General features: G+C 41.4%; 1 protein-coding gene across 1 annotated transcript in view; it reads right to left on the minus strand.

The window, feature by feature from the left end:
• Nucleotides 1–623: 623 nt before the first annotated feature.
• Nucleotides 624–15,831, minus strand: part of LRIG3 (leucine rich repeats and immunoglobulin like domains 3) — a 50,910-nt gene continuing 35,702 nt past the window's right edge. The window contains exons 11-19 of the mRNA XM_079774495.1: nt 15,337–15,408; nt 14,658–14,821; nt 12,280–12,600; nt 10,933–11,214; nt 9,525–9,977; nt 8,496–8,654; nt 6,573–6,716; nt 6,198–6,473; nt 624–4,836 (exon numbers count right to left, since the gene is read on the minus strand). Of these exons, the coding sequence (XP_079630621.1) occupies nt 4,592–4,836; nt 6,198–6,473; nt 6,573–6,716; nt 8,496–8,654; nt 9,525–9,977; nt 10,933–11,214; nt 12,280–12,600; nt 14,658–14,821; nt 15,337–15,408 (2,116 nt within the window). The 3' untranslated portion in view covers nt 624–4,591. The remainder of the gene's footprint in view (nt 4,837–6,197; nt 6,474–6,572; nt 6,717–8,495; nt 8,655–9,524; nt 9,978–10,932; nt 11,215–12,279; nt 12,601–14,657; nt 14,822–15,336; nt 15,409–15,831) is intronic.

Genomic DNA, 15,831 nt, shown 5'->3' on the forward strand with positions numbered 1-15,831 from the left:
GTGAAAAAGAGGAAATAATTGTAGAAGAAATCTGAGAATAAAATTGTAATGGTCTTGAGTTGCTCTGCCTTCCTCTTTAAAATGTATTTTCAAAAATTCTTTAATTAAAAAAATGTAAATCTAATAAAAATCTACATGTGAATATTGGTTACAATTTCTTTTAAAAGTAAGTTTTATTGATTTTAGAGAGAGAGGAAGGGAGAGGGAGAGATAGGAAAGTCAATGAGAGAGAAGCATTGATCTGCTGCCTCCTGCAAGACCCCCACCAGGTTTGAGCCTGCAACCCAGGCATGTGCCCTGACCAGGAATCGAACCAGTGACCTCTTGGTGCATGGGACGTCACTTAACCAACTGAGCTATACCGGCCAGGTTGGTTATAATTTGTGTTCATGGATATAAATCATCATATGGGAGGATATGGAATTCAGGATAAAGAATTCAGATCCTTGACAGGAAATAGAGTAAAAATGGGAAATGAACTTACAATTTTTGCAACAGTAACAATGTATTTGATAAATTGTACACATTTCAATCTATAACATAAATTTTCTACCTCAAGTGAAATCAAACATCTGTATTAGAAAACACCCCACCACCATCAAACTTCTCAAAAAAACAAAACAAAACGAAAACAAATGGCCCAAAATATTGGAATAATTCAGTAAATGTACGTGGACAGACCTCCTCTCTGTTAAAATACTAAAGTACCTCTGAGCCATTTTAGGTCAAACTTGAAAACTCTCAAGATAGTTTCAGTACACTCTTATACATTAAAATGCCTCATGGAAAAGATAAGTTCTGGTAACTGGATATTTCTGGAAGACTGAAATTATTCATTGTGTGAAGAAACTGTACCCCTCTTTAAAGACTCTAATAATTTTTTTGGCAGGATATTGTGTTATTCAATGTGTTAATAAAATGCTGTTTTAAAAAAGTACTTCTAAATTACTAGTATGCTAACAACAGCTCTGACAATGGGTTAATATCCAAAGTATGCAAAGAACTCATACAACTCAACAAAAAATCCAGTAAAAAAAATAAATAAAATGGGCACAAGACCTGAACAGACACTTCTCCCAAGAAGACATACAAATGGCCAACAGATATATGAAAAGATGCTCAAATTCACTATTAGGGAAATGCAATCACACCTGTTAGAATGGCTATTATCAACGAGACAAGTAATAACAAGTGTTGGAGAGGTTGTGGAGAAAAAGGAACCCTCATTCACTGCTGGTAGGAATGTAAACTGGTACAGCCACTATGGAAAATAGTATGGAGGTTCCTCAAAATAGTAAGAATAGAGTTACCATATGACCCAGCAATCCCTCTTCTGGGTATCTTCCTGAGAAATTTGAAAACATATGCACACCTGTTCATTGCAGTATTATTCATGGTGGCCAAGCCATGGAAACAACCAGTGTCCTTCAATAGATAATTGGATAACGAAGGTATAGTACATATATACTATGGAGTACTACAGCCATAAAAGATGAAATACTGCTATTTGTGACAACACGGATGGACCTTGAGACTATCATGCTAAGTGAAAATAAGTCAGTTGGAAAAAGCTAAGAACCATGATTTCACTCATATGTTGGATATAAAACTGAAACTCAGACACAGACAACAGTATAGTGGTTACCAGGGCAAAGGGGGCCAAATTCATGGTGAGGGAAGATGATTTGACTTTGGGTGGTGGGCACACAATGCAATATACACAGTATGTATCATATAAATGTACACTTGAAACCTATATGATCCTATTAACCAATGTTACCCCAATAAATTTAATTAAAAATAAAATTTAAAAAAGAATTTATTTAAAAAAATAAAAATAAATTATCTTATTACACAAGTCCAATTACTGCTGATTCCAAGAGTGGGAGGGACAGGGCAGGCATTTTGCAATGACATTTGGTTCTCATTCTCTTAGAAAAATACCAGCATAGCACATCTACTGCAATATTGATTGTGAATTACTTCCTATCACATTAAATCAAAAGGACTAAAACCCCTCAAGTGTGTCAAAGATCAAAGCACTTTCCAGTCAAGTTTTAAACCACAGTCCCATTGGTTTTATTCTGAGAAATAACTGTTAGTTTCTTTCTGTAGGAACACTGTGAAAATAAATTGTAAAAGTTCTACAGATATTTAATCTTTAGAAAATGTTGTCTGCCATAATTAAGAAATATTTCCCCCAATATCTTTAAAAAACAGATAAAGTTATACACAATAACTATCTTATCCTTAGTGTCAATAGTGAACAAAAAATACAAGTTGTGTGAAATCTGTTAGGATATGTTGTACATGAATTGGTCTTGTATCAGAAAGCATAGAATAATTAAACATTTTAAACATTCCTCCTCATAAATAAGGCAAGTAATTTGATATATATTTACATAAGTTTTTTTCTTAAGTCTATGTTATTTTAGGATTTCTTAATACCTACTAGACTCATTCTGTTAATTGAATGTGAAGTTTCAAAATTATATTCTTTTCCTGCAAATGTCCAAAAGAAATTGAGCTCCTCCTGTTCCTCTAGCAGCTAAGATTATATGCAATCCATAATTTCAGCATATGAGCAGAGTAAAAGGGAAAATCATACTGATGCAGAATGAATCTAAGTTTTGAATTTCAGGCATTAATGACTTGAATGTCCCTCTGTGCTTCAGTCTGGAAAAGTTAAATGCTTTAAATAAGTTCATAATTATTGAAGAGGTCCCTAGCGATGTTTGCATCACATCTGGCAATAATGAAGACAAATCAACAATAAGATTTGAAAATTTGGCAATATGATAAAGGCAAGGCATCTGAGATCACTTCTTCGCACTTTAGTCACTGTGGTCCAAGGGAGAATCAACTTCCTGCCTTGGACTCGGTGTCTAAATTAAAGAAGGAAAATCTTACTGCGATCTGGGTTCCAGGCTCCTGGCTCACAAACAACAAAGCTCTGAACTCACTGAGCAGGAAAACTTTACCCAACATCTCCTCAGAGGAGAATCTGCTTTTTCTAAGAGCTGTTTTCAATTTACTTCAAAGAACTGACAGTGACATACAGTCACACTTTCAATTGGTTCGATTTTAAAGCTGAATGTGCTATGTTAACTCCTTCCATACCAATTTAATTTTTCTTGGGCAAGAGAAGATTGTTTTAATTACAGATGTGAACAAGAATTTACTGGGAAAAAAATCCAACTTCATCATCTGCATTTTTTTTTAAGTACATTTTTATTCATTTCAGAGTTAGGGATAAGGAGAGATAGAGACATCAATGATGATGATCAGAGAGAATCATTGATTGGCTATCCCCTGCATGCTCCCTACTGGGGATAGAGCCTGTAACCTGGACATGTGGCCTTAACCAGAATTGAACCTGGGACCTTTTAGTCTGCAGGCTGACACTCCATCCATTGAGCCAAACCAGTTAGGGCATTATCTGTGTTATTAAACTTACAGTAAGTTTATTTCATTCTGTTGCTTCAAACTATGTCACTTAACTACTGTTTAAAACAAATATTTAAATTATTTTGTGTTTAACAGATCTGATACTCAGTTTTTAACTATAGAGCTATGATGATCAAATTAGAAAATTATTTTAATTATTAAAGAATGTTGCAGGATAGCTTAGAATAGCTTTTTCTATAAGAAAATCGGTAAGAACAGCAAAGAATTCTACCAGCATCCTATCATAACCTGGAACAGTGGATGAAAATCCACATCTACTTTAGCTGTTTTAACTATAGAAATGTGCAAAAACCACCCTTGTTATAATTAAAGGGATGGTGAATGTGAAACTATTTGGAAAAGCACAAGGCATTAGACCACATAAGGCATTATTATAATTAAGGACTCATGGCTGCGGCGGTGACTTAAGCAATGGTGGTTGTACTATATTAACCAGAGTATAACAAATCTTTTGTTTGAAGAGTTAGAAGCAAATTAACGTACCTTGAATCTTTGCAGCTCCTTCTCACTTACTATGTGCTTTCACATACACTAATCTGATTTGAGTCTGTATTACAACCCCAGGAGGTAAGCAAAATGGTTGAATTTGCTCATATTTTTATGTCCTGCATATAATTTTCATCAATTTGAGACATAATATGAAATAATTAAGCCTACACAGTGTTGAAAACAATAAAAATGCTATTATATAGATGGCACTTGGGATCAAAATGATACATTTTATTAAATGTAATGTGCAAAGTAAAATGAAGTGACCTCTATTCAAAAAAAGTACAAGACAGGTATTATTTAAATTGCTTTAGTACTTATTTTCAATAAAAAAAAAATCTGGCATTATAAAAATACATAAAATAGTCATGGATTTATTCCCTTAATTTACACAAGATTTTTTTGTTGTTGCATAAAACAAAGTTATAAAATAGTTTAAAAAGAAATTCTTATATGAAAGTTACTCCCAGTATAAAATTTTTATAAATTTTGGTAATTTTGGTCCATCTGTATAAATAAGACATTTTATCCTTTTAAAATTCATAACTCCATTTAAAAACATAGGATTCTCTCTCTTTTAAATAAAAGTCCACTTGAGGTAGTAGTATATTAGAACTCTTTGGTCCCATTCAGTCTATGTGTCCAAGTCATAAGACTGAAAATTTGGAGTCCTGTGGTTTTCTAAGGTCTGTTTATAGGTACATGTGTGATTTTCTTGCTGAAAATCTGTCCTTTCTTTCCCATCTTCCTCTGACTCAGAGTCCAAGTCTGGGGAAGAATGAGCTTTCAAGTGAAAGGCTCTTGGCTGACAATCCGACAGCTGTCCAAAGCTTGAAAAGGCATCCAGGTGAGGTCTCCTCAGAGGCTTTCCAAACGTTCCTGAAAGAAAGAAACCCCTTGAGCGTATGGCACCTTTTGCTAACATGAAGTCATCAGAAAGCACTTCAAATGGAGCACCTTGCCCCGTGAACACGAATAAACATTTTCTATAAGCCCACATTATGGTACTCGGGGGTATGTGTATCTGTGTTATGGAGACTGAACTTACAGGATTCCTTGCGGAATTTCCAGTCTAGAGGTCTCTCAGGACCAGTCTGGTTTAAAGAGATCCCCCTTGGGGTGCATGCCTGAGATCCCTAGGCAGGCCCTTTGAAGTGTTAGATGACAGGATACTTAAATCCCTCATATATATATATATGTATCCACTCAATACATGTGTCTATTCCTTATCACTTCTATGACTTATAGCAATATTCATCATTGAGCAATGAAGTTCCCCAATATAAGTTCTCCAAAACCCCGCTTTAGGGCTTAAGAGCCCACAGTCTCCAAGAAGGGCAAGTTTAGACAGTAACACACAAGTAAACTGTGCCTGAATAAAGCATCTTTTAAAATAATCCTTATGTCATGTTCTTTCCTTTTTAGTAGCACAATATTATTCAATTGACTCAAATTCTTGCCTGAGTTTTATAAAAGATATTACTTTCATTTTTTTTTTCCAAAAAGGAATATAAATAATTATACTGTGACAAAATATAAAATGTCTTAATAGCTGGGTAAAATATTTTAAAATTCTATTGCTTAACAAACGAGACACGCTGTGGTTTCTTTCCCCCTATCTCCACTCAGTGAGCAGATGACCTCAGTTCTTCCACCGCACCGGTTCCAGGCACCAGGCGAAAGACGTCTGCACACGAACCTCGGTGCCAGCAGCGTCGACCACCGCCACTGGGGGCTTTCAGGCTCTGCTGGTCTCCTCTGCCAAAGGCAGTCCAGCCTGGCTGACGAGCCGTTAGTTGTTGCCAGGTAGGACGCCGTCTACCCTTCGGCTGCAGGTTTAGTTATAAACCACCAGACATCCAAACCACAAACATGCAGGGCACACAACTCCACCCCGAAGGCTGTTGTAGCCCAAAACCACTTTTTCCACACGGCCGACCAACTGCGCTCCTAAGTCACTCCTGAAACTCGTGTGTTCTAGAGGATGCCACACACAGTGCGACCCAGAAAGCTCCTAAGGCTTCGTTATGGATTAAATACATAATCAAGGAAAATCCCCCATGTCTGACTCTGCTTTTAGAAATATGCAAACCAACCAATAGGATTGTCATAACAGAATCATTAAAAATCAAAAACATCTTTCCCTCGCTCAGCATCTGAAGTTCTCTCTCTCTCCTCTCCCACACGCCACGTGGACTAGGAGTCCCATGTCAAGGTGTCTCGTAACTGAATCAACTTACCCATGAACGAATTACTGGAAGTCACGGACGCCGGCTCTGAACTTGGACTAAAATCTGAAGAGGACTTGTTTGGACACACGTTTTTCGGGCCGTGTCCTTCATGTGGAGAGTAAGTCGCGCTGATTAACTTCCTCCCGTGGGAGGGCCAGCCGACGTCCCTGCCACTCTGCTCGCAGGGTTCTTCGGGAGGGTGAGGACAGCGGGAGCACTCCTTTTTCTTTTGGCAACCGGGCTCGCAGTGGTCCATTAAAGCAGCTCGAGGGTCCGGGCCGCAACCTTTTCCACGTTGGGACAGAAGGAGAGAAGAGGATCAGAAGGAGAGCGCGCTGGTAGAAACCTTGCAGGAAACGGAACTCAAGTAGGAAGACCACATACCTGTGTGATAGGCTTCAAAGGGATCCGGCCCATATACATTCCCCTTCACATACACAGGGCCTGGGGGTCCCAGAAAGGGACACAGGAATGGATCTGTGGCAGCTTCTACGTCGGTTTCACTGCTGTTGTCAATATGACATGTCCCTTTAAAACAGATATCTCAGTCACTGAACCCATTTTATTCAAGGACCATTCAGTACTCTCTCCACTTTGGGCATTTCCCACGTTTACAGACTTTGGATAGAGCAGCGTATAAAGGGAAAAAATTGCAGAAATTTAGGGCTTTAAAAAAAATGCATCGGAGCCTATGGATTGGGTAAACTCGTGACATCTCACTAACAGGAACTTGATTAACCATTAACCATTGGCCCCACCTGTTGGCAAGAGAAACTGGTCTGTGTACGAGTGCTGCAGCAAAGCGCTGGGACCTGAACCCCAGGATGCCATCAGCATTGTCCCTTCCTCCACAGCCACAGTGATCAGGACCACAGACTGGCGCTTAACCAATCACCTCTTAGTGCCCGAGGAAACATGGGCTCAGCCAAAACCAAATCCTATCGTGAGTATCTGAGCTAAACAACCCAGAAACGGGATGCCAGTTAGCAGTGGACACAGCAGGTGAGAGGCAAGAGATGTGGTGAGGGTTGGAGGTGCCATGATGAGCCACGTGCCTGGAAGCGGGAACTGGACAGTCAGAGGGTGGCTGTGACGACTCGGTAATGCTGGTGACCCCTATAGGGCCCTGAGAGCAGATCGACCTCCAGGCCCAGCACCCAGGCAACGGGGCACTGCTATGCTCCAGTTCTGCCCCTTTAGCCTTTCATGTAGACTTTCATGAGTGTCCGTTTAGTAAACCCTGCTACATGTGAACAAAACTGGGCCTCTGCTCTTTGCAACCAAATGAGTCTAACCAGAACATCCTTTCTTATCTCTGTGCCCTCTATTACTGCCTTACCTAGCCCTCTGTCATTGTCAGTTGAATTTTTGCTCACCACTGACGAAACTGTAATACTGAAAACAAATATTCTTCTTTCCCAAGTGTGGCATCCCCCACAGAGCAGACACTCAATAAACGCTTGCTGGAAAAGGTGCCAAAATGTTTGAAAATAATGTCAATAGCTTCCACTTGTTGAGCCCTTAATATGTGCCAAGTAGTTTTCCATTACCGTTTCATTTAATGTTCACAACAACCTAACAGGAAGCACTGTAGCTGTCCAAGGAGACACAGGGAGTGTCACAAGTGGCTCTTGAACTGAGGCTGTGATCTTACTTATTCTGCCTCCACTTTTTTTCTTAAAACCATAGTTCTTTTTTTAAAAAAATATTTTTATTGATTTCCGAGAGGGACAGAGAGATAGAAACATCAATGATGAGAGAGAATCATTGATTGGCTGCCTCCTGCATGCCCCTTACTGGGGATTAAGCCCGAAACCCAGGCATGTGCCCTTGGCCAGAATCGAACCTGGGACCCTTCAGTCCACAGGCAGACGCACTATCCACTGAGCCAAACCTGCTAGGGCAAAACCATACAGTTCTTAAAGCAAAGAGTCAGAATTAGATTTCTCTAATAAAAAGATGTTTAAATCATGTGACTTTTAAGACCATGCACGAAGCCAGCCAATGCCATCTAATAAGAAGAACATTCAAGGCACCAAAGAATATTTATAATGTAAAGAAAATACTTACCTTGCATGGAGGAATTAAATTTTACTTAACCTACTTGTCTCCTTTTATTGTCAGAAACAAAGATTTTTCTAGTATGTAAGAAAATGTATTTAACTTTAGCTTTACTAGTGACCTTAGGCCACGTCCTAAGATCCGTTTCTGGTGAAAATTAATATTATATGTGAATCTTCCATTAGGTTATTTCAAAACGACCATCTCTGAGAGCCCAGAGCAAAGATGGTCACCTCAAACACTTACCGTTGCTGTCGTGCTGTGGTAAGAAAAATCCGCCCCCTGAGGAAGTGACGAATTGGTGGTGGCTTCCGCTTTCTGAGGACACGTACCCATCCTGTCTGTCAGCTAACGTTCCCTGAGACGACAAATAACTGGGGATATCTGCCGGCAAGTTGGTCTCATCTACAATCAAACAGCAGCAGTCTCTTAGCCAAGAAGGATCACAAGGGCCCCTGGGCTTCCCCGATGAACAGTATGCACTGCTTTGGTTTCTGGGCATGCGAATCACCGGGTCCTGCAAACCCATCTGGTTGTGCAGCACGCAGGCAGGCAAGTCAGGACTGCTCTGGGAAGCCTGAGCGGATCTCCTACCTTGTCGCCTGTGGGATGCCCCTCCCAGATTTCAAAAACAACCAATGTTTAAAAAGAAAGGTTTAACCTTTTGCACTCGGATGTCGAGTGTGACTCGACATGGTTAGCATTAGAATAAAGGAATCGAGAAAAAAGCAAGCGAGTGCAAAGGGTTAAGACTTTTCACGGGGTAGTATCTAAGCTCTGGAACCAAGCTTGACTTCTGCAATAGTCCTGACGTATTACTCATAGGAGTTTGCATACAGGCCTCTCCCTAATAACTAGTGTCCTCCCTAGATTCCTGCACACACATGACAAAACCAAAACCTACAGCAGAGTATAAACCTCCGAGCTAAGGGGCTGGTCCTGGTTCTCCATCAGCATCTTTTGAAGGAGTTCGGCTACTGAACTCTTATGATGGCCACCGGATCTCACAGCCAACAGGATGTTCTGATGAGGTTTTCACAAAAAGTATTAATCTTTAAACATGGGCTGTATTTTGGGCCAGGGTGCTATTTTTAGTTAACCATATTTCTGCAGCTTGAAACAAATGAGTCACCCTTCTGACATGGCCTCAGACTCCAAGACACACATTATGGAAGAGAATTACCCCGGGATCGCGCGTGCGCGCGCGCGCCACACACACACACACACACACACACACAGACTGCTATACCCCATGCCAAGCTTCTGTTTACACACCTGTGTTGGTAATGCTGCAATCTTCGTTCCTCCGCCTTGTGTGGTATATGATGACCACCCACACGAGCGACGTGCCCACCACACAGCAAACCACGGCTATGATCACGATGCCCACAGTGGCCCACCCGTCATCGTCTAAGGATGAGGCAGTCATCTGCGGGGAGTCGCAGGTCGGGGTAGGGATCACACTGAGGCGCACGTGGCCTCTCTCAGTGCCCAGCGTGTTAGACATTTCACAGGTGTATTTCCCAGCATCGCTGACATCTGAGTCCACAATGATCAGCAGCTGATTGCCTGCTGCGAAAAAGTGCCTCTCGGTGACCACCAAAGGGCTGTCATCCTTGGTCCAGTTCAGCCTGGGAGGAGGGCTCCCTCCCGCGATGCACTGCAGGACGGCTGTTTCTCCCTTGGTTACAGTTCGGTCCAACAGGGGCCGCAAAAACGATGGCGTTTCTGAAATGACAAGTTATGTCTTCAATCTTGTCAATGAAATCAGGTTTTGCGTAAGACCCAGCACTTGAATTTATTCAAAGTGGAAGGTAAAATTTTATTCTCCCACAAACTAATACCCATGTTTCTTTTAAAGCCTAAATATATACAACACGTGGAATTTCATTGTCCAGGTGTCATTTACTCATAACACCAAGTAAGGGTAACACTTACTATTTTTTAACCTCAATCTCCCTCCCTCTTGACAAGGTTGGGGGACGGTGGAAGAGGGGCAAAGCAAAATACCTCAGACGTTTTTCAGAAACAGAAAATGCATAAAAATAATTTCGAGCACAAGAGTGTGTTGATGCATAAAAATAAATCAGAACATTTAAATTTTTAAAGAGAAACTTCCTAGTGCCAGGTGTCCAGGCCTATATTAAAATTCTGGAAATGATTTACTTTGATTATGTGGTGTTAAGAGGTTACTTTAACTCCTTTACAGATACACACATGACTAACATGTTCACATGTTTAAAAAAGTGTTTGTTTAGGTAAAAGATAAAAACAAACTCTGATTTCCAGAGTGGTGGGGTAAGCTGAGAAAAGACACTAGGTCCTTCCCGATTTGTTCATGTATACGTTATGTCACACACTCTTTGTAGCGCTGAGACACTGGTGGAGATGGCATGATGGGGAGAGCAGGGGCGGGTGAACCCTGCAATACGGAGAAAGCATCTCCCGCTCCTGGGAACAGAAAGAGCGGATTCGTCTCACTGGCCACGGCCGGGAAGGTGTGAAGCACTCCTGACTTCAAAGAGTCTGAGAAGCCATTTGTTGTTCCCAGGAAAGGGCAGTGTCCTCGGGCCATCTCCCACCCTCACGGCTCCGACACGGAGGGTCTGACACTGAGGGTCTCTGGGTGAGCTAGTACCTTTAGGACTCATTTATAGCACAGAACCTGAAAACACCCACTTACCTAGGACAGTCAGAGTCGCATTGGCAGAAATGCTTCCTGCGCTGTTTTGGGCTGTGCAGCTGTACACCCCGATGTCCTCTATCTTCACATCCACGATAAAGAACACGTCATCCTCAGGCATCACGTGCATGCGCCTCTCCCTGGCGGCAGGGAAGTCTGTGCCCCCGTCCTTCTGCCAGGCTATCTGCGGGGCCGGGTGTCCCAGGGCAGCGCACTCCAAGCGCGCCATGGCCCCCGCGCGGATGGTGAGGTCCATGGGCGTCTTGGTGAAAGAAGGGAGCACTGAAATCAGAGGAACGATGTGGGCGTCAGCACCGTGGCGTTTCAGAGGCTCGTTCTCATGCCTGTTGTTTTTGACGCTCACCAACGTCCCTGACATAGGTAAGGCAGGGCAATTTCTAATCACAAGACAATCTGAAGTGGAGATGGAAAGATTACGTGACTCCCTCCAGGTTACAGACTGAAGGTCTTTAGGCTCTTTTCCAGTTTCCTCAATAATTATCTGCGAGATCTTGGGCCAATCAATTTATCTCTTTGTACCCTGACCACTGCATTTTTTTTTTTCCTTTTAAGTCCCTCCTGACTCTAATACTCCATGACTTTAAATGTGTTTTGTCCTACAATTTGAACTCAAAATTGTTCCATGTCAGGCCTCAGCGATCATTTGTGGAATGCATTAATAAATCATATAACAAAATCTTTCACCAGGGAAGATACAAACGATTCAATGATAAAGTGGCAAGGATCCCACTGTAAACTGTCTACCTGCTACACAAAGCCAACGATGATACATTTCTTTTATTAACAGCAGCTAACACTCACTGCTTTTACTAAGTACTTACTGTATTCTAGGCAGTCTGCTAAGTGCTTTACACAAATTATTTTATTTAATGACTATCATACCTATATAAGGTAGGTACTATTATCCCCAATTGACAGATATGGGAATGGAGGCACAGAGAGGTTAAGTGACTTGCTCAGAGTCACACAGCTGTAAGCAGAACTGGCAGAATTCAAACCCAGATCTTTGCATTAAAGGCGGTATGCTTTAAGACTATGCTTAGGGTCTCCCATATCAAATTAGTGTACTGTGAACTCCAAAGAGCACAAGTTGTCTAGTTCACCTCTGGGTTACCCATCATGCTACATACGGGTTGACATAAACTATGCTTCCTTAGATACAAATAACCAAGAATCTTAATTTTGTGGAATGAGAGGTAGGAGAAGAAAGGATTAGGCGGAGAACTGAGAACAGAGGACAGGATAAGGAATAAGAGAAGGAACAAACCAGGTGCTTGGTTTCTAAAAGGTGCCTGTAAATGCAAAGGGCAAAGTCGGATCACATACTGTTTACTGTAAGCTTGGCTTTGACGGAGTAGGATGAACCAAAGTGATTGGAGATGACACACTGGTATTTCCCTTCGCTGGTAAATGCCACGTTGCGCAGCCGAAGAATGGTGGTGTACTCCATCACCTCCCCGCCCTGGGCCCGGAGGTGTGCGTAGTTTTCCATTTCAGCATCAGGCAGTAGTTCGTTGTCCTTCTTCCAAGCAAAAGTCATCGGGGAATCACTGCTGCTGGCAGCCGAGCAGATAAAGCTCAGATTGGAACCTTTTATTGCCGATTGTGTTTCTGGCTGAACCGTGATCTGGGGTTTAGGGAAATCATCTGTTCAAAATGGAGAGGAGGAAATGAAACCATGTTAAGGCTTGAGAGTCCACAAGCTACTCAGATGTGGTGTGTGTTTCCCAGATGGACTAGCCGCCCCAGTGTTGAAACGAGAGCCTGGGAGTGTTTGTAAAGGAATCCGTTCTTCAAGGAGAGACAGAGATCTATTTATCCATCATTAACTGAGAGGAGACTGCTGTTTGGGAATACAGTGTATCCCAGACCCCTGGAGCTTTTTAAATATGAATACAAGAAAAAAATCAGCTAAGAAACGTCCAGGCTTTACGGGCCACTTCTAAAGGCTACTATCAGGAAAACTGCAATTCTTCCCATGTTCTCCACATATAAGGAGCAGCAAAATGAAAAAAAAAAAATCAATCATCAATAATGATAATCAGTATCACTAAAGATAGCAATGAACAGAACCTGTATTAAACACAGTACTCTGTGTGTGGAGCAGAAAAAATCAGCCTGCAGTGAAAGAGAAAGCACCTCCCCCGCTCACTGGGAGCCCGGCTTCCAGGGGACAATCCATCAAGCCGCTGTGCGACATGTCAGGGCTACATTATAATTACAGCGAAGCAACTCTTTCATTCCAAACAGCTATTTTTAGCTCTCTGTTACTTTTTGGAAAAGTCACCTTTTTGAACTTCAGTTTCTCAGAGATGGTCTAAACCCAGAAGAAGGAAACATCTTAGATCTACCAAAATGTATTGTGTGGGTTCTCTGAAAGACGTGCGTGTGGGAGAGAGAGGTGGGGTGTGGGAGATGCTCAGGTAACGCCAATGCTGCTGATTTCCAATGCCATGCCTGCACGTGGTGCTCAAGACAGTTTCTTCTTTTGTATGATTATTCTAAAATCCTCATCTGGTAAATCAATGTTCATTCCCCACTATGGAGGTTAATAAAATATTATAGCTACTGCATATACAGGTGGGCAAAAGTAGGCTTACAGTTGTGAATATGCAATTTACTCTTGCATTATTTATTAATTATTATATTATTGCCTATATGAACTGTAAACCTACTTTTGCCCACCACTGTACGCCTCAGAGTAATAAACAGTTCCTATCTGGGAACTTGAGAACTGTGAGAATAGCTCAGGTCCTTACAGAATAAGGCCAAAAGCTTATTTAGATCCAAAAGCTACATCAGTCGTTTTATTTCCAGAAACTGTTGGCACTGTTTAATGCTGCAACCTAAAAATGTAGATATTTTTTGTTATACTTATCTAAACAATCATAGGCAAAGCAGTTTTAAATAAAAATTGTTAAAGGTCAATGTAAAATTAGGTTCTGTAATATCTTAACGCACAGTGCTAAAATTTCGGCAAACTGTGACTTCACGTTCTACACACACATTTTTACGAAGGTCTCTGTGGCAGTGAATAGTCAACAGTGCCGTGTAGTAGGCAGCAAACTGCACCAGGGGGATGAAAGCGTGGGTTTTTCATCCAGATCTACTAACTAGTAGGTGACACTTGGGTAAGCACATTTCTAATGCTGAAATGCTTAGATGCTAAAACGACAGACCTTAGATTTATTTGTAATAAATTTCCTACTGCTTGTAATGCTTGACCCACCAGTAGTAAAATTTTTAGCAGCCTATCCTTCACTGGCTAATGATTTGCTCTTCCTACTCCACATAAACAGCATCTGTCCCGGGTTCAGTGAAGTCTCTTCACTGAGCTCACGGGAGCCTGTCAACAACCCCTGGAGTTGGGACCGCAGATCCCAGAGTTCCCATTTCATACGTATAGCCCGAGGTTCGGGGGATTTAAGTTACACGACGGGCTGGCGCTACACCCTCCCATTCTCCGGAGCTCCAATGTCCTTCTCTTTCCACCAAACCACCCTAATGCCAAAACGAAGATGACGAAAACTCCTTCTCATCTGTAAAATTAAAATAATAAGCCAACTCTAGATCCATTTTCACCTATCTCAGCAGAAATAAGCGCTTTATGAAAAGAGCATAAATTTATTCAAAACCATTATTTGGACAAATGGGAGACATAAAAAGAAGAATGACTAAAAGGCCGGGGCAATAGTTACACTCACCACACACAAAGCCATCTGGGCTGACAGCAAAAATGCTTCTTCCCTTCAGCAGCTGAGGATGGGCACAACTGGCATTTACAAAGCTCTGAAAGTTGTTCTCCGCCACCCACTGAGGGAGCCATTTTAGTTGGCAATCACACAGAAGGCTTGATGTATTTAAATGCCTGAGGAGAGTAATTACATTCAATTTGTTTTGTATGAAATGCAGATTTGTACAAGTAAACTAGACTCAAGTAAATATTAACAACACAATGAATGTGGAAAGCCAATACACGTATCCTATGTAATAGTATCCTTGAGTCCATCTTAAAATGCAAGAAATGTGACCAGCACAGTTTTGTGGGGTTTTTTTCCCTGACCTAGTGAGACAGAAGTGCTGATAGATCAAAAACACCTTACTGCTGAACACTTGTGACTATGACGGGGCACTGTACTACAGGAGGGCTCACAAATTTAAAATGCAAATTCATCACACAAAGAACAAGAAACTTCTCTTTGTAGCAAAAGGGATGAATTTTCCTTTCATTGCTTTCCACTTTTCTTTGGCTTTCTGGTATAAAAGTTCAGGGATATTAAGAAAGTGCTAGACACATTTTACAGGGACATAATCTAGGATGAGATGCCCCATGGTGGCTTCCCCTCTATGCTTAACTGAAAACTCTCGGGAAGGAAAACTTACAATTGTTGAAGTTTCTTCATTTGTGAAAATGCATTGCCTTGTAATGACATGATTGCGTTGTCACTCAGGTCTCTGAAAAACAATCAAACAAACAGATTAGAGCCAAGTACGGTGACCACGTGCCCTCAGGCAAAGGCTGGGCCCACACTGCCCCCTCCATTCACCAAACACTCTCAGTGTTGAAATGCGCAAATGGGTCGACTTCAAAGACCCCTGAGGAAGTGTAGGCTGAAGAACAAGGATATCTGTATCAGAGGCCAGTTCCCTCACGGTGACAGGGATTCTCTTTATATTACCACTTACAGGTTATTTGACTCATAAGGGCCCGAACTGTCCTGCTGTCTAATTTTACTGAAGTTCTCATTATTCAAGTTAACCATTTTCAATACACAAATAAAATGGCTCATAATTATGCTTTTTAAAAAAACCATCATGTATAGAATACTCTCTGTGATGCGCACTGTGGTAAGTGGTTTACATACATTACATGTATTC

This window comes from Cnephaeus nilssonii, assembly GCF_951640355.1.
Source record: "Cnephaeus nilssonii genome assembly, chromosome: 6".
NCBI classification, from domain to species: Eukaryota; Metazoa; Chordata; class Mammalia; order Chiroptera; family Vespertilionidae; genus Cnephaeus; species Cnephaeus nilssonii.